Source organism: Erythrolamprus reginae, chromosome 6, assembly GCF_031021105.1.
Source record: "Erythrolamprus reginae isolate rEryReg1 chromosome 6, rEryReg1.hap1, whole genome shotgun sequence".
Taxonomy (NCBI): domain Eukaryota; kingdom Metazoa; phylum Chordata; class Lepidosauria; order Squamata; family Dipsadidae; genus Erythrolamprus; species Erythrolamprus reginae.
In genome coordinates, this window is record NC_091955.1 from 86492808 (window position 1) to 86518079 (window position 25272).

At 42.2% G+C, this 25272-nt stretch overlaps 1 protein-coding gene across 6 annotated transcripts in view; it reads right to left on the bottom strand.

Moving 5' to 3' along the window:
• SLC15A5 (solute carrier family 15 member 5) overlaps positions 1–25272 on the bottom strand; it is a 53491-nt gene that overhangs the window by 19057 nt on the left and 9162 nt on the right. For all 6 annotated transcript variants that reach the window (XM_070754305.1, XM_070754307.1, XM_070754304.1 and 3 more), the window contains 3 exons: positions 15910–16079; positions 10129–10349; positions 7473–7659 (listed from right to left, as the gene is read on the bottom strand). In XM_070754305.1, coding sequence (XP_070610406.1) covers positions 7473–7659; positions 10129–10349; positions 15910–16079 — 578 coding nt within the window. The remainder of the gene's footprint in view (positions 1–7472; positions 7660–10128; positions 10350–15909; positions 16080–25272) is intronic.

The following is a 25272-nucleotide window of genomic DNA, read 5'->3' on the forward strand; positions in this document are numbered from 1 at the left end:
TAAAAGACAAGCACACAATCAATCATACACCAAAACTACATGGGCAAGGGGGAGATGTTTCAATTCCCCCATGCCTGACGGCAGAGGTGGGTTTTAAGGAGTTTACGAAAGGCAAGAAGGGTGGGGGCAATCCTAATCTCTGGGAGGAGCTGGTTCCAGAGGGTCAGAGCCACCACAGAGAAGGCTCTTCCCCTGGGTCCCGCCAGACGACATTGTTTAGTCGACGGGAGCTGGAGAAGGCCAACTCTGTGGGACCTAACCGGTCGCTGGGATTTGTGCGGCAGAAGGCGGTCCCGCAGATATCCAGGTCCTGCCCACCAGTGGGCCCATTACTGGTTGGTACCTAGGATGCTGGCAGCAACCTCTATCAACCCTTAGTACCAGTCAATGGTATTTGTGCCGATTTTTTTAAATGTTCAGTTGATTGAATTTCATGTTTTAATGAATAAAAGAAATAATAATAATAATAATAATAATAATAATAATAATAATAATAATAATGTAAAATGAGATGATGAAGATCTTGTGGGACTTTCAATCTCGGAGTGGGAGTTTTAAACCCCTGTCAGTGGCTAGCCGGCTACAAGGAAGCCCCTAAAAGCGGCTTCCCTGCAGCCTGCCGGCATACCGTATTACCGTCAGCTAGGAGAAAATAAAAATGCTGAACTGTTGCTGTGACTCACCTCTTCATTTACACGCAAATATAACATCGTGTACTGGATCAATGAAACCAAAGGAAGAAAAATCTGGACATCTAGTATCTCTTTCGTGATACCAAGTGAAACACCAAATCCGTCAGGCCTGAGTCTTCATGTAGAGTTTAGAGAGTTCAGCCTGACACAACACAAGGGGGGATGGGAGGGGTAGTGAGTAGTTAGAGGGGAAAGATTCCAAAGATTCCTTTCTCCATGCCAAGGCCACCGTTTGTTCTGCCTCAACTGAAAAGAAGAGGAAGTTCATAAGCTCCTGCATACAAACTGGCTCTCGTGATGAACTTGTGGGTGTGGGGGATGTAAGATGAACCTTATCCTAGGTGGGATTCTGGAGACCTCACCTACAAAAAGATATGGATAAAATTGAATGGGTCCAAAGACGGGCTACAAGAATGGTGGAAGGTCTTAAGCATAAAACGTATCAGGAAAGACTTAATTAACTCAATCTGTATAGGCTGGAGGACAGAAGGAAAAGGGGGACATGATCGAAACATTTAAATATGTTAAAGGGTTAAATAAGGTCCAGGAGGGAAGTGTTTTTAATAGGAAAGTGAACACAAGAACAAGGGGACGCAATCTGAGGTTAGTTGGGGGAAAGATCAAAAGCAATGTGAGAAAATATTATTTCACTGAAAGAGTAGTAGATCCTTGGAACAAACTTCCAGCAGACGTGATTGGTAAATCCACAGAAACTGAATTTAAACATGCCTGCGATAAACATATATCCATTGTAAGATAAAATACAGGAAATAGTATAAGGGCAGACTAGATGGACCATGAGGTCTTTTTCTGCCGTCAGTCTTCTATGTTTCTAAGTACTCAGAATCAGAATGACAATGGCGTAGCTAACATGGTTCTGTTAATAAATCAAGCTCTGATTGAGAGAAATGGACTGGGACTTGTTTTATTTCTCAGATGCTATTTAGAACGCTGACAAAATCTTTCATTAGACTCTAAGCCAGGAGTGTCAAAGTCAAGGCCCACAGGCCAGATCTGGCCTGCAATGTGGTTGGATCTGGCCCGCGGGCTGTTCTGTAAAATGTAAGGGACTGGCCTGGTCAACCCAATGTGAATAGGAAGCATGCCAGAAATTTGGGGAGTGGTATCAAGTTGGCCATGCCTACCCAGTTGGCCACTCTTACCTAGTTAGCCACACCCACCCAGTCGGCCACACCCACCCAAATGTTTAGTTTAGTTTAGTTTTATTGGATTTATATGCCGCCCCTCTCCGAAAACTCGGGGCGGCTAACAGCAATCATAAACAATATGCAGTAATAATCCAATACTAAAAGCAAATAAAAAAACCCCTTAATATAAAAAACCAAACATACATACAAACATACCATACATACAATTGTAAAGGCCTAGGGGGAGAAGGAATCTTAATTCCCACATGCCTGGCGGCAGAGGTGGGTTTTAAGTAGCTTGCGAAAGGCAAGGAGGGTGGGGGCAATTCTAATCTCTGGGGGGAGTTGGTTCCAGAGGGCCGGGGCCACCACAGAGAAGGCTCTTCCCCTGGGTCCCGCCAAGCGGCAATTTTTAGTTGACGGGACCCGGAGAAGACCCACTCTGTGGGACCTAACTGGTCACTGGGATTCATGCGACAGAAGGGGGTCCCTGAGATGGCCATGCCCCCCAGCCCCTGAGGTCAACCACAGCCCTGCTGAGGCCCTCAATGAAATTGAGTTTGACACCCCTGCTCTAGATCAACTTGTAACTGAAAGAATTGTCAGCGTCGTTCTCCAAATCTTCTTTTCTGCAGCTCGGCGGAGACATTATTTTATTTTAAATCCTGAGTAATTGCCACCTGCTGTTTCATGTGCTTCTTCTTTGCGCAAAGCTTAACAACAAACTTAATTAGGCTAATTCTAATCAGATTAATATTTCCTGTCTTTTCGGCACTAGCTGTGCCGCATGCTATGAGCTTGCCAAATTAAATGTAGGGGATACGGGAAATGTTGACGCTTTAAGATGCACTGCGGGATGGGAGGAAGCTCAAGTTGGGTGTGAGCACTCCAAAGGTCCAGTTCATGCAAACGGGAAGTGATCTCCAAAGCAGAAACTGGGAGCTTCTGTTCTACTTCACAAGCAGGCAGTACTGCCACTGGGAATGAGAGAAGCAGATCCCCCAAAGGAGAATTTCAGCAAATAGCCCGAATCTGAATGTAGGGGATCGGGACTGAATCTTGCAATGGGTAGCAAAAACAGGTCAGAGAAATGGTTGGGCTGATGGTTGGAGAAGATAGCAATATGGTGATGGATAACAGGCAAAAGATGAACAGTTTAATGCCTGTTTTGCATTGGTCTTTTCAAAGGGAAGCGGTGGCTCAGTGGTTAATGGTCTATGTCAGTGTTTTTCAACCAGTGTGCCACGGCACACTAGTGTGCCGCGAGACATGGTCAGGTGTGCCGTGAAGAAAGAAGCTCAGGTTCCTGTTTTGCAACTTTTTGCTGAGAGCAAGAGAGAGAAAGAGAGAGAGAGAGAAAGAAAGAAAGAGTGCGAGAGAAAGAAAGCAAGAGAGAGAGAAAAGGAGAGGAAGGGAAATAGTAAAAGGGCAGACTAGATGGACCATGGGGTCTTTTTCTGCCGTCAGTCTTCTATGTTTCTATGTTTCTAAGGGGGAGAGAGAGAGAGAGAGAAATGAGCAAAAAGGGGAGGAAAAAAGAGAAATGAGAAAATGATTGAGGCAGAGAATGACAGGAAAGAGAGAGAAACAAAAGAGAGAGAGAGAAGTGACTCTTGATTTAAAGCATATGATAAAAAGCACCCAAAGAATAATAGAGAAAAAAACCCCAGCCCTCACTTGGTTTTGGAAATGGTTCAAGAGTGTGTACACACACACACACACACAAGTGGAGGAGGAGACAGGGATGGAAAAAGAGAGAAGAGTGTCTTAGAGTGTCATTTTGTGTCATTTGGGTTTGTGGTGTGCCCCAGGATTTTGTAAATGTAAAAAATGTGCCGCGGCTCAAAAAAGGTTGAAAATCACTGGTCTATGTTTCTATGTTAAGACCTAGATCACCAAGGGTGTTAGGCCGAAGCCATCGTTGACTTGGAGACTTTGGCCTGCCACTCTTTATATCTTTAGGATGTATTATTTCTGTGGGAACTTGGGAGGGATTGTTGCACGAGGGATGTAGAGATGTAGCCATAACACATTCCTTCTAGTTTCTCAAGGTCATCTTTTGTTCAGCACCTGCCAGGAAGTTGATGGGAGTAGCGGACATATTGGCAAAGGACGACTGGTCAACATGATGAACTTGTGGGTGTGGGAGCAAGGGAATGAACTTTAAACTGGGTGGAGAAACCCTCGTAGCTTTAGATTCAAGTTTATTTATTTATTATTTTATTTATTCAATTTTTATGCCGCCCTTCTCCTTAGACTCAGGGCGGCTTACAACATGTTAGCAATAGCACTTTTTAACAGAGCCAGCATATTGCCCCCACAATCCGGGTTCTCATTTTACCCACCTCGGAAGGATGGAAGGCTGAGTCAACCTTGAGCCCATGTTGAGATTTGAACCACTGACCTTCAGATCTACAGTCAGCTTCAGGGGCCTGCAGTACAGCACTCTACCTGCTGCGCCACCCCGGCTCCTTTTCTCACAGATGTGCCAACATGGCTCTGTTAATACATTGGAACTTTGAGGAATGCTATGCCTCAGGCTCTGATTTACATTCAGAAGCTATTTGGAACCCTAACGAAGGGTCTATTACAGTGATGGTGAACCTATGGCGTGGGTGCCACAGGTGGCATGTTGAGCTATATCTGTTGGCACACGAGCAATTGCCCTAGCTCAGCTTCAACATGCATGTGTGGACTGACCAGCTGCTTTTTGCCTCACAGAAAGGTTCTGGAAGGGCATTTTCAGTTTCCAGAGAGCCTCCGGTGGGTGGGGAGGGTGTTATTACCCTCTCCTAGCTCCAGGGAAGCCTTTGGAGCCTGGAGTGGGCAAAACACGACCCTACTGGGCCTACCAGAAGTTGGGAAACAGCCTCCTGTTTCCTCATTGCTTATTTGACCCTTATGACAATCGTTCAGTGTTGTACCTCATGATTCTTGACAAAACCGCAACAACACAAGAGCACGCAACAAATTCAAACTTAATATTAATCACGCCAAGCTTGACTGTAAAAAATATGACTTTAACAATCGAGTTGTCGAAGCGTGGAACTCATTACCGGACTCAGTAGTGTCAACCCCTAACCCCCAACATTTCTCCCTTAGACTATCCACGATTGACCTCTCCAGGTTCCTAAGAGGTCACTAAGGGGCGTACATAAGTGCACTAGCCTGGCTTTCGTCCCCTGCCCAATTGTCTTTCCTTATCTCATATCTCATATATCTTTTCTTCCTTTCATATAGCTTCTCCTCTACTTTTATATCTTTTCTTTATATTTTTATTTTATTTATTTATTTTGTCCAATACACAATACATATAGAAGAGAATAGACATGAGGTAATATATATAAAGAAAAATATAAAATAGAGGAGAAGATATATGAAAGGAAGAAAATATATATTCATATATGAGATAAAGGAAAGACAATTGTGTTGTTGCGGTTGAAGCTGAAGTAGTCATTGACAGGTAGGACATTGCAGCATAAGTATAATACTTCATGTCTATCCTCTTCAATATGTATTTATTTATTTATTTATTGGATTTGTATGCCGCCCCTCTCCGGAGACTTGGGGCGGCTAACAGCGACAATAAAACAGTGTACAATAGTAATTTGGTATTAGAAATGATTAAAAATCCATTAATATAAAAACAAAACATACATACATACATACCATGCATAGAATTGTAAAGGCTTTGGGGGAAAGAGGATCTCAATTCCCCCATGCCTGGCGGCAGAGGTGGGTTTTAAGTTGTTTACGAAAGGCAAGGAGGGTGGGGGCAGTTCTAATCTCTGGGGGGAGTTGGTTCCAGAGGGCTGGGGCCGCCACAGAGAAGGCTCTTCCCCTGGGTCCCGCCAGGCGACATTGCTTAGTTGACGAGACCTGGAGAAGATTCACTCTGTGGGACCTAACTGGTCGCTGGAATTCGTGCAGCAGAAGGCGGTCCCTGAGGTAATATGGTCCGGTGCCATGAAGGGCTTTACAGGTCATAACCAACACTTTGAACTGTGACCGGAAACTGATCGGCAACCAATGCAGACTGCGGAGTGTTGGTGTAACATGGGCATATTTGGGAAAGCCCATGATTGCTCTCGCAGCTGCATTCTGAATGATCTGAAGTTTCCAAACATTTTTCAAAGGTAGCCCCATGTAGAGAGCGTTACAGTAGTCGAGCCTCGAGGTGATGAGGGCATGAGTGACTGTGAGCAGTGACTCCCGGTCCAAGTAGGATTGCAACTGGTGCACAAGGCGAACCTGGGCGAACGTCCCCCTCGCCACAGCTGAAAGATGTTTCTCTAATGTGAGCTGTGGGTCGAGGAGGACGCCCAAGTTGCGAACCTTCTCTGAGGGGGCCAGTGATTTTCCCCCCAGGGTAATGGACGGACAGATGGAGTTGTCCTTGGGAGGTAAGATCCACAGTATTGTGTATTGGACAAAATAAATTAAAAATAATAATAATAATAAAAAAAGTATATTTTCTTTTATGTACACTAAGAGCATCTGAACCAAAGACAAATTCCTTGTTTGTCCAATCACACTTGGACAATTAAGAATAAAAGAATTCTGTCACCTATGTGGACAGATGCTGAAGTACCTTGTTTTCATTTTGCATCTGCCAGAGTATTATAGATTTGATTTCTGACCTTTTACCATCTCTATCCAGTCTGAGATCCCTGCTCAGTCAAAAGTGTTTTTTTTTTTAATGGTAATGTTATGCACTTGTGGAAAGCGGACTCTGGGTTTGGGACCTCATACGTCAATTGGTTTCTCATAAGACCCTGATCTGATTTATGAGATTGCAATTAACTTCTGAATGTTTTATTGCTGGCTTTGGGCCATAAAAGGGCACCTTCTTACTTGGATTATTCCATTTTGAATTTGCAAACAATGGTATAAAGTGGAGTGATATTTCTGCACTTCATCAGCTACTTTACAAATGGCCATGAGCCCTTTAAAAAAAATTGACCAAATACGTGCACAATAAATAAAATAATTGTAACACTTCCTTAATGTGAAATATACATTGTTCAGCACCAAGGTTACTTAATAATGAAACTCCCCTAAAGATGCACAGCTACTAATGCACAAATACTAATATTACTCAAGAGTCACCGTCACCTCATTATTACCTATATTATTACTATTTGGATGTTAGTATTCTCAAAAGCAATAGGTTTTCTTTCATAAAAACTGTATAAGCATTGTTTGCATTTTTCTTTAATGGGTCCAGGAGTGGGTTGCTTACCATTTTCTACTGGTGTGCTGCGTGTGCATCACAATATTTTGCGTACATGTATGCTTTTTATGTTCATTTTGCTTCTTGTGTGCATGCGCAGAAGCCAAATCTCACTCCAACATGCGCACCTGCCTGCTGGTCCCCCAGAGCTGCGCACACAGATCCATTTCCGCTATAGGTGCGCCACCCTCCCCCCTCCAGAGAGGAACCCAATACTGGACTGCAGTGATTCACTTAACAACTGTGGCAAGAAAGATCGTAAAATGGGTCAAAACTCACTTAACAACTGTCTTGCTCTGCAACAGTAATTTATGGCTCACAAGGACTGCCTGTGGTCTTGTGGTCATAGGTCAAGTCCTGCCTGTAATAATTTGCACCACTTTTCTTTTTAATACTCACCAATACAGATCATAGGGTACCATCCACTCGTTTTGGCGTTCAACAAACAAGCATTGACACACTCCAGTAGGGGCGCCAGAATTAAAAATGGGAAAATGCTGATTAAATTCAGGGCCGCGATCGGCAAAAGGAATCCGTTCCAATTCAGATTGGAATTCATTGTCTGGATGTTATATCCGGATGGGATCTGAATAGGAAAAAGAAATGCTTTAGTCCTGGGATGGTTTCTACTTACCTTTTCCCTACCGGTTTATTTATTTATTTTTTATTTTATTTATTTATTTATTTTGTCCAATACACAATGAGGGTTTTAGTGGGTATATATCTATATACACATAGTAAAATACATGATGAAGGTTACAGAGGAGATACTCATAGTAAAATATATCTAAGAAAGATTAGAAAAGAAGATATAGTAATAGAACATATCAATGAAAGAATAGAAGAAGAGATATAGGAATAGAAGAAAGGTATAGGAGATATAGGAGAGCAATAGGACAGGGGACGGAAGGCACTCTAGTGCACTTGTACTCGACCCTTACTGACCTCTTAGGAATCTGGATAGGTCAACCGTAGATAATCTAAGGGTAAAGTGTTGGGGGTTTGGGGATGACACTATGGAGTCCGGTAATGAGTTCCACGCTTTGACAACTCGGTTACTGAAGTCATATTTTTTACAGTCAAGTTTGGAGCGGTTAATATTAAGTTTAAATCTGTTGTGTGCTCTTGTGTTGTTCTGGTTGAAGCTGAAGTAGTCGCCGACAGGCAGGACGTTGCACGTGCATGCACTAAATTTGCTCACTCCCAGGCATGCAATACATCATGCAAATGACCCTCTGCACATGTGCAGAAGGTTCTTTGTCAGTCTCTTTCAAGGAACGGTGAGTGGAGAACTGCTTTGGGGGTGTGGCCAGCTGGCCATCAGCAAGCGGGGGCAAATTTCTGCCACCGGTAGGGACGAACTGATCTGAACTGGCAGCAACCCAGCATTGCTTTAGCCTGGTTGATGACCAGATGGTGCAGTGGTTAGAGCATAGTGCTGCAGGCTATTTCTGCTGATCACCAGCTGCCAGCAGGTTGGCCAATTGAATCTCACCAGGGTCAAGGTTGACTCATCCTTCCATCCTTCCAAAGTGGGTAAAATGAGGACCCAAATTGTTGGGGGCAATATGTGCTTTCTGTAAACCACTTAGAGAGGGCTGTGAAGCACGGTGAAGTGGTATATAAGTCTAAATGCTATTGCTATTCCTTTCACTCCAGAAAATAATGGGTTTTTTGGCTCCATTTTAGCTCCATTTTTTTTTAAAAAAATTAAATTTTTATTAAAGAAAAAACAACACAAAACATACATGTCTACATATACAGATCACAAAAAGGTAGTTTGAAAGTGGTCTTGCTACATTTCTACTGTTTACTGATGTTTTTAGTAATCACTAAACTTTTACTAGCTAAATGATTACTAGCTCCATTTTTTGAAGGCATGTGTTGCATTAATGAAACTGACTTGCGACAACTGATGGGTAGATGGGACAAAGTAAGAGGATCCACAGCTCACATTAGAGAAACATCTTTCAGCTGTGGCAAGGGGGGCATTTGCCCAGGTTCTCCTGGTGCACCAGTTGTGGCCTTATTTGGACCAGGGGTCACTGCTCACAGTCACTCATGCCCTTATCACCTTGAGACTCAACTACTGTAACGCTCTCTACATGGGGCTACCTCTGAAAAGTGTTCGGAAACTTCAGATCGTGCAGAATGCAGCTGCGAGAGCAATCATGGACTTCCCTAAATATGCCCATGTTACACCAACACTCCGCAGTCTGCATTGGTTGCCGATCAGTTTCCGGTCACAATTCAAAGTGTTGGTTATGACCTATAAAGCCCTTCATGGCATCGGACCAGAATATCTCTGCGACCGCCTTCTGCCGCACGAATCCCAGCGACCAGTTAGGTCCCACAAAGTTGGCCTTCTCCAGGTCCCGTTGATTAAAAAATGTCATTTGGCAGGACCCAGGGAAAGAGCCTTCTCTGTGGCGGCCCCAACCCTCTGGAACCAACTCTCCCCAGAGATCAGAATTGCCCCCACCCTTCTCACCTTTCGTAAGCTCCTTAAAACCCACCTTTGTCGTCAGGCATGGGGGAACTGAGATATTCCCTTCCCCCTAGGCCTATACAATTTATGCATGGTATGCTTGTGTGTATGTTTGGTTTTTTAAATAAGGGTTTTTTAAATATTAGATTTGTCATATGTTGTTTCATTATTGTTGTTAGCCGCCCCGAGTCTACGGAGAGGGGCGCCAATCAAATCAAATCAAATCAAATCAAATCAAATCAAATCTAAATAAATAAACAAACAAATAAATAAATATGGCGAGCAGAATCCAAGACCAAGCTGCAAGAAACACATTGGAATCACTTTATAATATGTAAATAGATACTTTGCTCTTGGGTTAAAATACAAGAAACACCCTTGATTTGGTGATGGGGTATGAATGTTTGTCTGGTGGTGGGCACAATACATAAAACACTTGTTTTATGTTGTGTGAGTCTTTATATTGTATGTTTATAAGGCACGTGTTGCATGCTAAGATTAAAGAGAGGAGAGTGTGCGTCTGAACCAAAGCGAAGCGAGTTTAAAACAAAACCATAATGAACTCACTTGCATCACACACGATCTGTAAAGGATCTGGAAGGCGAATAAAGGAAAGAGGCGGATGAGCAATTTTGTGTTTTCCACTTGTGTTTCGGTGTAGTGGCCTCCATAGTTTTCCTTGGCGTGGTCCAGCCAGTTTGCCACGTTCCCACTGAAGTAGCGGCATTGCACGCAACACACTTTCAATGCATTGATGATTATGCCACAGACTGTCAATAGGCAACTACCTGAGAACAAGACAGGGGAGTTAATAATCTTGCAACACAGACTTTACAAGACCGAATCTGCCTGCTGTATAGCAACTGGCATTCCTCTCTGAACATTTTTGGCAGATTTCAACTGGTGAAGAAACTAGGTCAGGGTTTGTGGCTCCAGTTGTCTAGAAATCCCTCTTCACCACAAATATCCAACTTAACAATTCAAAGGATTAAAGTAATAGGAGGGCATTTGCCCAGGTTCGCCTGGTGCACCAGTTGCGGCCCTACTTGGACAGGGAGTCATTGCTCACAGTCACTCATGCCCTCATCAACTCGAGGTTCAATTACTGCAATGCTCTCTACATGGGGCTACCCTTGAAAAGTGTTCGGAAACTTCAGATTGTGCAGAATGCGGCCGCGAGAGCTATCGTGGGGCTCCCTAGATTCACCCACGTTTCTGCAACACTCCGTGGCCTACATTGGCTGCCAATCGGTTTCCGGTCACAATTCAAAGTGTTGGTAATGACCTTTAAAGCCCTACATGGCAGTGGACCAGAATACCTCCGGAACCGCCTTCTACCGCACGAATCCCAGCGGCCGATAAGGTCCCACAGAGTTGGCCTTCTCCAGGTCCCGTCGACCAAACAATGTCATTTGGCGGGCAACAGGGGAAGAGCCTTCTCTGTGGCGGCCCTGGCCCTCTGGAATCAATTCCCCCCAGAGATTAGAACAGCCACCACCCTCCTTGTCTTTCGTAAATTACTTAAGACCCACCTATATCGCCAGGCATGGAGGAACTAAGACATCCTCCCCCAGGCTTTTATATTTTATGTTTGGTATGTATATGCTATACGGTTTAAATTTCTGGGGTTTTATATACCGTATGTTTTTTAATATTGGATTTGTTTTACTGCTATATTGTTTTATTATTGTTGTGAGCCGCCCCGAGTCTTCGGAGAGGGGTGGCATACAAGTCCAATAAATTATTATTAATTATTATTATAATAGGAGAGAAAAAACCTGCATTTTACTAAATGTACTATAGAGTGAGACCCACTCTTACAGCAGTTGTTTGTAGACCCTAACCCTAACCTTTACCAGACTCTGTAGTATCATCCCCTAACCACCAACATTTTACCCTTAGACTATCCACGGTTGACCTCTCCGGATTCCTAAGAGGTCAGTAAGGAGCGTACATAAGCAAACTAGAGTGCCTTCCGTCCCCTGTCCTATAGTCTCTCCTATATCTCGTATTTCTTCTCTACTATATCCTCTATATTATTATTATTATTATTATTATTATTTATTGGATTTGTATGCCGCCCCTCTCCGGAGACTCGGGGCGGCTAACAGCAATAATAAAACAGTGTACAGTAATAATCCAATACTAAAAATGATTAAAAACCCATTAATATAAAAAACCAAACATACATACAGACATACCATGCATAAATATAACCTTCATTGTGTATTATTGTGTATTGGACAAAATAAATAAATAAAAATAAATTAACTGTATCCATGATCTGCTGCTTTAAAGTTTGGGGGGCTGCCACAAACAAGAGGGGGGTCAAATTATTCTCCAAAGCACCAGAGGGCAGGGCAGAAATAATGTTTGGAAACTGATCAGAGTGGGAAGCAACTTGGAATTAAGGAGAAACTTTGTCTAACAGTGAGGACAACTAACCAGTGGAACAACAGCCTGCCTCCAGAAATTGTGGGTGCTCTTCCATCATTGGAGGTTTTTAAGAAGCGACTGGACAGTCACTTGTCTTAGATTGTATAGGTTCTCCTGCTTGAGCAGGGGGCTGGACTAGAAGACCTCCAAGGTCCCTTTCGGCTCCTCTTCTCCCCTCCTCTCCCCTATTCAATTCCACTCTCTATATAGCAGTGATGGCGAACCTTTTTTCCCTCCAGTGCTGAAAGAGCATGTGAAAGAATGAGTACCCACACCCATAATTCAATGCCTGGGGAGGGCGAAAACAGCTTCCCCTGCACCCTGGAGGCTCCCTGGAGGCCGGAAATGGCCTGTTTCCCATCTTCTGGTGGGCCCTGTAGGCTCGTGTTTCACCCTCCGCAGGCTTCAAAGGCTTCCCTGGAGCTGAAGGAGGGTTAAAAACACCCTCCCTCATCCCCCTGGAGGCTCCCTGAAAGCCAAAAACACCCTCCCAGAGCCTCCGTTTGTGCCAAAACTCAGCTGGCTGCCACACACATATGCGTTGGAGCTGAGCTAGGGCAACGGCTCGTGTACCAGCAGATATGGCTCCGCATGCCACCTGTGGCGCCCATGCCATAGGTTTGCCATCACTGCCAACTCTACATGGCCTTCACATGGTCTTCACAAGTGGAATGCAACAGGCCACAAGTGGAATCCAACATGCATGCAGGTACATAAACACACAAACACACTTTTTTAAGAGCTATACTCGCACTTAACAACAAACTAAAGGGTCACCATCAGTGAACTGTTGGACAATATTACTCGGTTTGTCATGTAGATGGTTGAGTGGTTCAGGGTGGGGAATTTCCTAGTGGGTGGGACATTTTATTCTACTTTTTATTCTATTTTTAAATTTACCTATTCTGATTTTATGTATGGTGGGACTGGTCTCTGGGTGTCACACGACTTTCGTTGCCAATGACAATTCGTTGCTTGACAATGACAATAAATTTATTATTATTATTATTATTATTATTATTATTATTATTATTATTATTATTTGGCCCACAAACCAAAAAAGGTTCGTCATCACTGGTGCTTGGGCAGGGTGGTGGGACTAGATGACCTACAAGGTCCCTTTCAATTCTGTTATTCTGTTCAAAAATAGCTTAGGAAAAGTCTCCTAAGTGGTCATAAGTCAAGGACTATCTGCAATAAGGCCATGACTATCTGTATCTCCAAAAGGACCCATAATGCATAATGGAATGTTGGAACAAAACCACACAAATTGACTAAAGTATGTTTTATAAGCAATATTCCTTCCCTACCTTTGCACCTTTCCCCCCTTTAAATCTTGGCTCCCACGTCCTCCTCTGACCTTGAGTTAATCTATGCCAGTTAATTACAGAAGTTTAAAAGGCGATATGGCTCTCTAGATGATTCTCCCCAACCCTACCTCAATCTTTGGTCAACTGCCAATTGTCAAAATTATAGCCGAGCAAAGAGATGCAAATGAAATCCTTGCTTGACATATGCTGGGCCCACATATGAGAGAGAGAGAAGGTGGTGTGGGAAGAGTTCTTTAAAATAGAACTTGGCAATTTCTTTAAGGTCACTTATGGACTTGAATTATTGGCTTGAGAGGGAATTCTAGCCAAGTCATCTGATTGGAAGAAGTTAAAATAAAGATTTAAATCCAGCTATTTAGAAACTTTAGCAGCCCTGCTGGAAAGATTATTTATTGATTTGTCAAACATACACAGGAAAGTTGTTTGTATAAACATAACATAAGTAAAAAGTAATGATGAAAGAGGACAATAGGACAGGGATGGTAGACACAATGGTGCACTTTATGCATGCCCTTTACAGACGTGTAGACCTGTGTATTATCCTTTTGTGAGCCGCTCCGAGTCCTTGGAGAGGGGCGGCATTCAAATCTAATACATTATTATTAAGCTATTATTATTATTATTATTATGTCAATACAACGCAGCAAACGAGATCACTATGCTGGATTTCGTATTGCATCACCAGTCGGGCGCTTCCCAAGCAGCTAGGACTGCGTGATGTAGCAGCGAATTATGTTTGCCGATCCCAGTAAAGCGGCCTTTTGCAATTGACAGATGGAGATTTTGTCCATTCCGATGTAGCATTTCCTACCTAAGCAGTGGGTTGGACTAGAAGACCTCCAAGGTCCTGTCCAATTCTTCTCTTCTCTTCTCCTCTCTTCTCCTCTCTGCTCCTCTCCTCTCCACTCCTCCTCCTCCTTCTCCTCCTCCTCTCCTCTTCCATTCCATTCCATATTTTATTCCATCCCCGTCTCTCTTCTCTTCCCTTCCCTTCCCTTCCCTTCCCTTCCCTTCCCTTCCCTTCCCTTCCCTTCCCTTCCACTCCACTCCACTCCACTCCACTCCACTCCACTCTCCTCCACTCCTCTCCACTCTTCACTCCACTCTATTCTTCCACACCCCATTCTCCATTCCATTCTGCTTAGCAATGAAGGCATTCTAATTTTCCCTATTTATTTTTACTTCATCACATTTCAAGGTTCAGATAATCCTCAATTTACGACCACAAATGAGCCCAAAATTTCTGTTGCTAAGCGAAACATTAGTTAATTTAATTTTATCCTATTTTACGGCTTTTCTTGCCAAAGTTGTTGTGTGAATCACTGCAGTTGCTAAGAGTAACAGTGGTGCAATGGTTAGAATACAATATTGCAGGTTAATTCTGCCGACTGGAAGCAATTTGATCCTCATCAGCTCAAGGTTGACTCAGCCTTCTATCCTTCCAAGGTGAATAAAGTGAGGACCCAGATTATTGGGGGATTAGGGATGCAAGGATCTTCAAACTTGGCAAGTTTAAGACTTGTAGACTTCAATTCCCATTCCTGAGCTAGCATGATTGAAAAAGAAATTCTGGGAGTTGAAGTCCATTAGTCTTAAAGCTGTCAAGTTTGAACTTTGTAAAAAGTGTACATGTTTGTAAAAAGTATACATGTCTATAAAAAGTATTCTGCTACAATGGTATTTTATTAAATAATATATTACTGCACCATTTGGTTCCGAATACATTTTTCCTTATTTTCCACCTCTAAAATTTAGGTGCGTCTTATATCCCAAAAAATATAGTAAGTCTAAGTGCTAGTGCTACTGCTAGTAACACAGTTGTTAAGTGAATCTGGATTCCCATTGACTTTGCTTATACAAAGATTGCAAAAGTTGATCACATGATCCTGGGGCACTGGAACCATCATAAATTATGGGTCAGTTGCCAAGCACCTGAATTTTGATCATGTGATCAAGGGGATCCTGAAGTGACCATGTGAAAAATGATCACTAGTGATGGGCGAACTGAACCCGCACAATTCGGGTCCGTACAGAATTTTGCGGTGTTCGGTATGCCGAACACGAACCCGAAACTTTTTCAAACTTCGGGCAAAGTTCGGGGTCGTGTTTGGCATTCGGAGCTTTGACATCACCGGCAGGTTGCTAAGGACGCCAAGGTGATCACTTCCTGGATTCCATGGAATCCAGGAAGTGATCACCTTGACATCCTTAGCAACCTGCCGGTGACGTCAAAGCTCCACCCCAAGAATCTCTTAGTGGGAGGGATTCCCCGTTCGGGTTCGAGTTCGGTTCAGGTTCGGCTGAATTTTGCGTTAATTTCATACGAACTTGCCAAACCCGAACACCGTTGGGTTCACCCATCACTAATGATCACCTTTTCCAGTGCCATTGTTCAAATGGTTACTAAATGAACTGTTGTAATGAACCTGTATATCCTAATCAAGGCCAGTGTAACTTGTGATCTATATGTGCAGCTTTAGGTGTTCAGAGAATCCAAACTAGACAATCTTAGATGGCCAATTTTAAAAACCTAGGAGGTTCTCCCACTTAATTTAATTAGGCATATAATGTAACTGCTTACCTCTGGGGGGCTGGTAAATCATTTCACTACGTGCCATGTGAATTGCGATCAGTCCCATAAGGACGGAAACGAACGGAATAAGAAAACCCAGGTTTTGGGCCACCGATTGCTGGATGTATGAAATGCTGATGAAGACAATAGCAGAACTGAGACTGACCAACCAATAAAACCTGTAGGAGGAAACGGCAGCAATTATTATTTTTAGACAGATGAAAAAGAACATTTACTTGCTTACTTACTTATTTTATTTATTTATTTATTCATTTGTCCAATACATAAATACATAGGAAGAAAATAGACATGTGATAATATAAAAAGAGGGTGAAGGTGAACTTAGAGGAGAGGATATATGAAAGGAAGAGAATATATAAGATAGGTGAAAAAAAAGGAAAGACAGTTGGACAGGGGACGAAAGGCACACCAGTGCACTTATGTACACCCCTTACTGGCCTCTTAGGAACCTGGAGAGGTCAATCGTGGAGAGTCTAAGGGAGAAATGTTTGGGGTTAGGGGTTGACACTACTGAGTCCGGTAGTGAGTTCCAAGCTTCGATAACTCGATTGTTGAAATCATATTTTTACAGTCAAGTTTGGCGCGGTTCGTATTAAGTTTGAATCTGTTGCGTGCTCTTGTGTTATTGCGGTTGAAGCTGATGTAGTCATTGACCGGTAGGACGTTGCAGCATATGATCTTGTGGGCAATGCTCAGATCATGTTTTAGGCGATTTATTTATTCATTCATTAAATTTGTATGCGGCCCAACTCCCGAGGACAGTGTTTTTCAACCGGGGTTCCACGGAACCCAACAGTTCCGCAAGAGCCAGCCAGGGGGTCCGTGACTTAATGAGAAAAAACCCCAACCAGGACCGTATCACTCAGCAGCAACCCTTGCCACCCCGTCCGCCTCAGGTCTGTGCTTTCATGCCCCCGCCAGTTCGTTTCTCCACAGTCCCTCCTTCACCTCTTCTTACTCCTCCTCTTCCTCCTCCTTCGCCAGGGTCTCCCTCAGCAGCCAACGGTTAATGGAAACCCCCCAGCGGCCGAAGCGGAGGAGTGGCTCCCTTTCTCCTCTCCAGCCAGAATGAAGAAAGAGAGATGGGGGGGTCTCTCATTATGGGCGCCAGCGACTGAACGCCCCCCTCCCTGCATGTGCAACATCAAAGGGTTCCCACGAAGAAAAAAGGTTGAAAAACACTGCCCTGGGGACTCTGGGCAGCTCACAAAAAAATAAATAAAACATACTGTGTAATATTAAAATTTCTAATAGAACAATTTAAAAATAATTTAAAACCAACAGTTAAAACACTATGCATGACATTTATGGCTGGATCCCGATGGTAAACGATCAGATCCATGGCCCCAGACCATTGTAGAAAGCCAGGTATTTACAACTTTCCGGAAGGCCAGTAGGGTGGGGATGGTCTGGATATTGGGAGGAAGCTGGTTCCAGAGAGTCAGAGCAGCCACAGAGAAGTCTTGCTCAGATGCGTGCACACCAGAGACATGGAGCTGCGCATGCAACTCCATTTCAGCTACAAGTACGATGGTTTCGACAGTATTGGTAGGAACCCACTACTGTTAACAACATACATTTGGGGCTCAATTATGGTAGTAAGTGGTATTCCCTATTCCAGTGATGGTGAACCTTTTTTTCCTCCTGAAAGCACATGTGCGTGTACTATTATGCATGCGCGAGTGCCCACATCCATAATTCAGTGCCCAGAGACAGCCAAAATGGCCTCCCCCTCTCACTGGAGGCTCTGTGGAGGCCTGTAACAGCCCATTTCTTTAACTCTGGTGGGCCTGGTAGGGCTGTTTTTTCGCCCTCCTCAGGCTCCAGAGGCAAAAATGCCATCCCTCATCCCCTCGGAGACTCTCTGGAAGCCAAAAACATCCTCCTAGAGCCTCCGGGCAAGCCAAAAATCAGCTGGCCAGTACACTCATGCACATTGGAGCTGAGCTAGGGCAAAGGCTCGCGTGCCAGCAGATATGGCTCTGTGTGCCACCTGTGCTAAAGCAAGTAGGATGCTTGGCTGCATAGCTAGAGGTATAACAAGCAGGAAGAGGGAGATTGTGATCCCCTTATAAAGAGCGCTGGTGAGACCACATTTGGAATACTGTGTTCAGTTCTGGAGACCTCACCTACAAAGAGATATTGACAAAATTGAACGGGTCCAAAGACGGGCTACAAGAATGGTGGAAGGTCTTAAGCATAAAACGTATCAGGAAAGACTTCATGAACTCAATCTGTATAGTCTGGAGGATAGAAGGGAAAGGGGGGACATGATCGAAACATTTAAATATGTTAAAGGGTTAAATAAGGTTCAGGAGGGAAGTGTTTTTAATAGGAAAGTGAACGCAAGAACAAGGGGACACAATCTGAAGTTAGTTGGGGGAAAGATCAAAAGCAACGTGAGAAAATATTATTTCACTGAAAAAGTAGTAGATCCTTGGAACAAACTTCCAGCAGACGTGGTTGGTAAATCCACAGTCACTGAATTTAAACATGCCTGGGATAAACATATATCGATTGTAAGATAAAATACAGGAAATAGTATAAGGGCAGACTAGATGGACCATGAGGTCTTTTTCTGATGTCAGTCTTCTATGTTTCTATGTTTCTATGGCACCCATGCCATAGGTTCGCCATCACTGCCCTATTCTATCCTGGCGGGGAGCAAGCCCGGTACAATTTTAACATGACAATTTCTCCACCAAGGATTTTTGCCAGGTGGCCTTCATTGGACCTCTGTTGGATTTTTTGTTTAAATCACAATGACAGACATAATTCAAAAGTGGTTTTTAAAACCCCAGTAATTTTAGATCAAGAGCATTTCAGGGACTCCAAAGGTCAAGACAAAATCTTTGTATGCTGAAGACGAGAGACTGGCGGAATCTCCCAGTGGGTATTAACAGTGAACTAAACTATCTTTCATCTTGTTAGAACAGAATGACAGTGGCTGAGTCAGGGCATATAACTGCCTAATGGGCCAAAGAGAATACAGACAGCAGTTGAAGAAGGGAATAATGATAGATCCAACTGGAGTGAATTTAGAAGTAGAAATAAAGCGAACGGTAACCACTGCAACCAACTCTATGTGGGACAAACTTCACATCAAGTAAAAGCCAGGATCCTACATAGCTTCTGCTCCGGCAATCTCACACTACTCACAAGAGCCTACAAAACTTTTGCCAGACCCAACCTTGAATACAGCTCATCTGTCTGGAACCCATACCACATCTCGGACATCAACACCCTTGAAAACGTCCAAAGATATTTCACCAGAAGAGCCCTTCACTCCTCCACTCGAAACAGAATACCCTATGAAAATAGACTAACAATCCTGGGTCTTGAAAGCTTAGAACTAAAACACGATTTAAGTATTGCCCACAAGATCATATGCTGCAACGTCCTACCGGTCAATCACTACTTCAGCTTCAACCACAACAACACAAGAGCACGCAAAAGATTCAAACTTAATATTAACCGCTCCAAACTTGACTGTAAAAAATATGACTTTAACAATCGAGTTGTCGAAGCGTGGAACTCATTACCGGACTCAATAGCGTCAACCCCTAACCCCCAACATTTCTCCCTTAGACTCTCCACGATTGACCTCTCCAGGTTCCTAAGAGGCCAGTAAGGGGCGTACATAAGTGCACTGGTGTGCCTTTCGTCCCCTATCCAATTGTCTTTCTTTTCTTTCAACTATCCTATATATTCTCTTCCTTTCTTATATCCTCTCCTCTAAGTTCACTTTCACCCTCCTTTATATTATCACACGTCTATCTTTCTTCCTATGTATTTGTGTATTGGACAAATGAATAAATAAATAAATAAATAAATAAAAAAGGTTGGGGTTGACACCACGGAGTCTGGTAATGAGTAATTGGAATACTTTCTGAGTACCGGTTTTGGGGGTTTGAATAAACACCTGTAGAACTCTTGCTGTACGTCTCTCTCTCTCTCTCTCTCTCAATCTGCACAGAATAAATAATGGTGCAATATAAATCTGCAGAATGGCTAGGCCACTGCAAATTTACTTTATGAAGAATTGCAATTGTGTACTTTAGCTTTGTTCCATGTTACCTGGCAAAGAAAAGCACAAGGTTTCAGAGGAGGTCATTTCCCAGTTTTACCTGGAGAAGTCATGAATTGAATCTCAGTCCATCTGCACGCATAGATTCCATCCTGCTCTTGAATTATCACTCTTTGGGGTTTCCTCAGTTTACACGTACACGCAAGTCTAGATTGTCCCAGAGGTGTGAGACCCACATAGAGCAGATTTATGTACTATTACACGAGGAGTTACAAATTCTCCCTCTCAGATTATGGATTCATTTACTCAAACTTTCAATCTCACAAAGATAGGGATTTGTTAACTCACCGAACATTTCCACTTACAGATAATGGGGAATGAGTAGCTCAGATAAGCATTAAAATATAGAATTGTTACACAGGTATTTTAGAAGCACAGGTAAAGTGCTCTTTCGTTTACTATCTTGATTAGTATATTATCTACCTTTAGCAAGAGCAGAAATTAAAATTCACTAACCATAGAAGAGAAGGTGGTAAAGGAAAAAAACGTTGTGGGCCAGAATCAAAAAGGGATCATCTTTGTTCCAGAGCAGTTTTCAGTCATATATTGTGAAAAAAGTGGAAGATCCAGACAGTGTTTTTCAACCTTGGCCAGTTTAAGACGGGTGGACTTCAATTCTCAGAATTCTCCAGCCAAATCCCAGTAAGGGTATAACTAGCTGATGAGAGCAAAATAGCTTGAAATAAATCTATACTAGTCTCCCTTCCTTTTTGTTATCAGCAAAAATATGTTGAATCACCCTGCTAGCCATACCCTTAGAGGTTAAAGCTACTGCTTTTACATGTTGTGTTTGTGTTGTGTTTTTAATAGATATATTCAATAAAAATTACTTTTAAAAAAAAGAAGTTTGTTTATTTGTTTATTTGTTTATTTGTTTATTTGTTTATTTGTTTATTTGTTTATTTGTTTATTTGTTTATTTGTTCATTTGTTCATTTGTTCATTTGTTCATTTGTTTATTTGTTTATTTGTTTATTTGTTTATTTGTTTATTTGTTTATTTGTTTATTTGTTTATTTGTTTATTTGTTTATTTGTTTATTTGTTTATTTGTTTATTTGTTTATTTGTTTATTTGTTTATTTGTTTATTTGTTTATTTGTTTATTTGTTTATTTGTTTTGTATGCCGCCCCTCTCCGCAGACTCGGGGCGGCTAACAACAATAAAAAGACAACGTAAACAAATCTAATATTAAAAAATCTAAAAACCCCAACTTAAGAGATCAGTCATACATACAGTCATACCATACATAAATTTTATAAGCCATGGGGAAGGGAATATTTCAATTCCCCCATGCCTGACGACAGAGGTGGGTTTTTAAGAGCTTACAAAAGGCAAGGAGGGTGGGGGCAACTCTGATATCTGGGAGGAGTTGGTTCCATAGGGTTGGGGCCGCCACAGAGAAGGCTCTTCCCCTGGGGGCCGCCAAATGACATTGTTTAGTCGACAGGACCCGGAGAAGGCCAACTCTGTGGGACCTAACTGGTCGCTGGGATTCGTGTGGCAGAAGGCGGTCCCGGAGATATTCTGGTCCGATGCCATGAAGGGCTTTATAGGTCCTAACCAACACTTTGAATAGTTGAATAGTTTGAGTAGGTTAAACCTACTGCCTTACAGACAGACTCCAGAGTAAGATTATGGCTAGCTGATGACAGCAAAACAGCTTGAAATAGAGGCTAAAAAGGTTCGCCATCATTGACCTATAGTCAGAAAAAAAGAGGAAAAACTGAGTGTCTAATTTCTTTTAACAAGACTGTATTCAATTTATGTATTCAACCGCTGCTGGTTTGTACCATTTTTCTGTTTATCTGCTACTAAACTAAAAGTTGTAGTGTTACGGCACACATACACACACACAAACACAAAAACAAATCCATTCGCTAAGGTAGGCCATAAGGAATCTCAATTGGGTACCAGATTGAGAGGAGTAAGCTAGCAACTCACACAAAGCACAACTTTTTTAGAACTGTTGATTTCCCGCTAGCTGAACATTTGATCTGCTCTTATTTTCTAACAGGGGGCTTCTTTTGTTCCAATTAATACCATATATATTCACATCCCAGCTATTATCCGGTTGTTGCTTGGTTAGAAGGAAATAATGATGTCTCCAAGTGAAGCTGCGAGCAATTAAGATATATACCCAGAATAGGGACCTCAGAAGATAAGAAGTTAAATTAATAGTGCCTTGCAGTGCAGGGGCCCCCAAAACTCAAAGCAATTACATGTTTTCTTAAAACACCTCCAATTCAACATAGGCTGGATCTCCACCCCTCCTACCTCTCATTTAGAGACCCCCCTCCAAGAAATAAAGAGAGAGGGGGAAGGAGCCAATGGTAGTACCAGGTTAAAGGAGAAGGAGAAACCCCCCCCCCCACAATGGTTAGATTCACAGATTGCACTAAACTAAAGTTCCTCACTCTTCTTCGACTCTCCTTTCCTTATGTTTTCAACTTTAATCAGCTCCCAGGAAGGATTCCAAAGCTCTGTAAATGGTTTGTGGAGAGATGATCTTCCCTAAATAAACTTACATCATTTATGGCCAGTGAAGCTGACTGGAAATAGATTTAGGTGCAATACTTCTCACACGGGCTATAATTAATCTGTGGAATTCATTACCCAAGACATACTTATGGCCAACTAATGGGGATAGTTTTTAAAAGGGGTTGTATACTTTCATGGAGGATAGCTCTATTGGAAACTAACAGTTTTGGAGACCATTTGTTATCTCCAGGGCTGATGATGATGATGATGATGATGATAATAATAATAATAATAATAATAATAATAATAATAATAATAATAATAATGAGAGAAGAAAGAAAGAAAGAAAGAAAGAAAGAAAGATTAAAACAAGATGGTCATCGCATGCACAGTGCCGAATCTCAGCTTCTGTATATTCTCAGAAGAAATTTTTTAAAAATTCAAAAAAAGAAAGAAAGAAAAAGAAAGAAAGAAAGAAAGAAAAAGAAAGAAAAAGAAAGAAAGAAAGATGAAAACAAGATGGTCATTGCATGCACAGTGCCGAATCTCAGCTTCTGTACATGCTCAGAAGAAAAAAAAAATTGTAAAAAATATTCAAAACAATATTTTTTTAAAAAGAAGTTGGCACCTATGGATTGGCACCGACTGGAGCGGTGCTGGATGTCATTGTAATGTCACCAGTGGGTCGTTACCGGTTCAGGCGAACTGGTCCAAACTGGGAGGAACCCACCTCTGGTTTGGGGCAATCTACCTCCTCGTGTCAATTTCAGGGGAGCAATACAAGGAGGAGATCAGGGCGAAGGACCATTTTGACAGAGCGGTTCCTGGACAGTAATGCAAGCATCTGCAACACCTTCCAAAATGCAAAGGAGGTCTCAATTCAGAGGGCCACCCAAAATAGAAAGCGATCCCAGGAGCCACAGAGAAGATGCTGGTGGACCGCCCTGTTTGAACCCCAATGAAAGAGATGCCTATCAGCAACTATGGAGTCAGGAAGAGATTACAAGGATGGAGTGGGGTGAAATATACAGCTGTCTTTGGCTAGTTTTATTACTATGAAGACAAATAGATTGGTATTGTGATTAAGGTACCAAGTTAGCTATCTGGAGACCATGAGTTCTATTCCCAATTTAGGCACAAAACCATCTGGGTGACCTTGGGACACCAAGTCTTTGCACTTACAGTTCTTAAGAGTGTCCCTGCAGCCACGCGATCATAATTTGGAGCCTTGGCAATTGGCATGTATTTATGACAATTGCAGCATCCTGGGGTTGCACGATCACCATTTTTCGGCCTTCCCAAGGTGCTTCTGACAAGCAAAGTCAGTGGGAGAAGATTGGATTTGCTTTGTGAGATTTGCTTAATGATCACAGAGAAAAGACCATAAAATTGGCCAGAAGTCACTTAATGATTGCATTGTGTAGCCACAGATGTTCTGGTCTCAGTTGTGGTTATAAGTCAAGGACTACCTGTATTACAAGGGTATTTTCTTTCTTTCTTTCTTTCTTTCTTTCTTTCTTTCTTTCCTTTCTCTCCTTTCCTTCCTTCAATTCCTTCCTTCCTTCCTCTTTCTTTCTTTCTTTCTTTCTTTCTTTCTTTCTTTATCTCGTTCTTTCTTTCTTTCTTTCTTCCCTTTCTTTCCTTTCCTTCCTTCATTTCCTTCCTTCCTTCCTTTCTTCCCTCCCACCTCCCTCCAGCTTTCTCCCTCCCTCCCATTCTCCCTCCATTATTATTATTATTATTATTATTATTATTATTATTATTATTATTATTTGTTGGATTTGTATGCCGCCCCTCTCCGCAGACTCGGGGCAGCTCTCTCACCCTCCTTCTTCTTCCTTCCTTCCCTCTGTACTCATCCATCCATCTTTAGAGAAACAATTTTCTCACCTGACTTTCTCCAACTAGTCTAAACTCCTGCAACACCCTTCTCAGATTACCTCAAGGATCTATTTTATAAAAATTAATCTTTTCTTTTGTAATCAACGCTAGGAAATGTCACTTTGATTAAATAACCCACCTTCTCCTGAATTACTAGGACTGCAGAACAATAAATTCTCCCGAGCAACCATTTAGATGGATCTGCAGCCTTAATTCTCCGGAGCCTTATTTAATCAAAATGATGTTGCTAATTAAGGATTAAAACCCAGAATTGAATTTTTAAAAAGGAAGCCTTTTCCCTTTCATTCTCCCTCTCTCTTTCGCGTAGGTCAAGGAGGAAGAATTTGCTGGGAAGAACCAAACAATATTTTTCCCTTCGGTAAAGCTGCAATATTTAGGGACGAGTTCTTCCAAAAGAAAAGGTGTCAAAATAATTGGGAGGGATGGTGGAGAAGAATAAAGAAGCTAAACTCAGTAAAACCATTCTCCAAGGAAACAAAAAGTAGCACATTCTCACTGAAGCTTTAATTCTCAATAATAAAAGGCATTCAGCGTCCTTAAAGCACATTTTCTAAGTTTCTGTGTTCCTCTCCTAAATTCACAATGGTAAAGAGCTCAGGGATGAGACTGGGGCACATCTGAAACTACTGTAGGAACAGTGCTGCTGTTTTCCCATGTTATTGAGATGAACTCCTGAATTTTGTTAAAGGATAATCTACACCCGAGGAGAGAAATTTTCCTTTGTGACAGCCCTCCATTTCTGAAACTCATGCAAAACATTATTATTATTATTATTATTATTATTATTATTATTATTATTATTACTACTACTACTACTATTACTACTACTATTACTATTACTACTATTATTATTATTACTACTACTACTACTACTATTATTATTA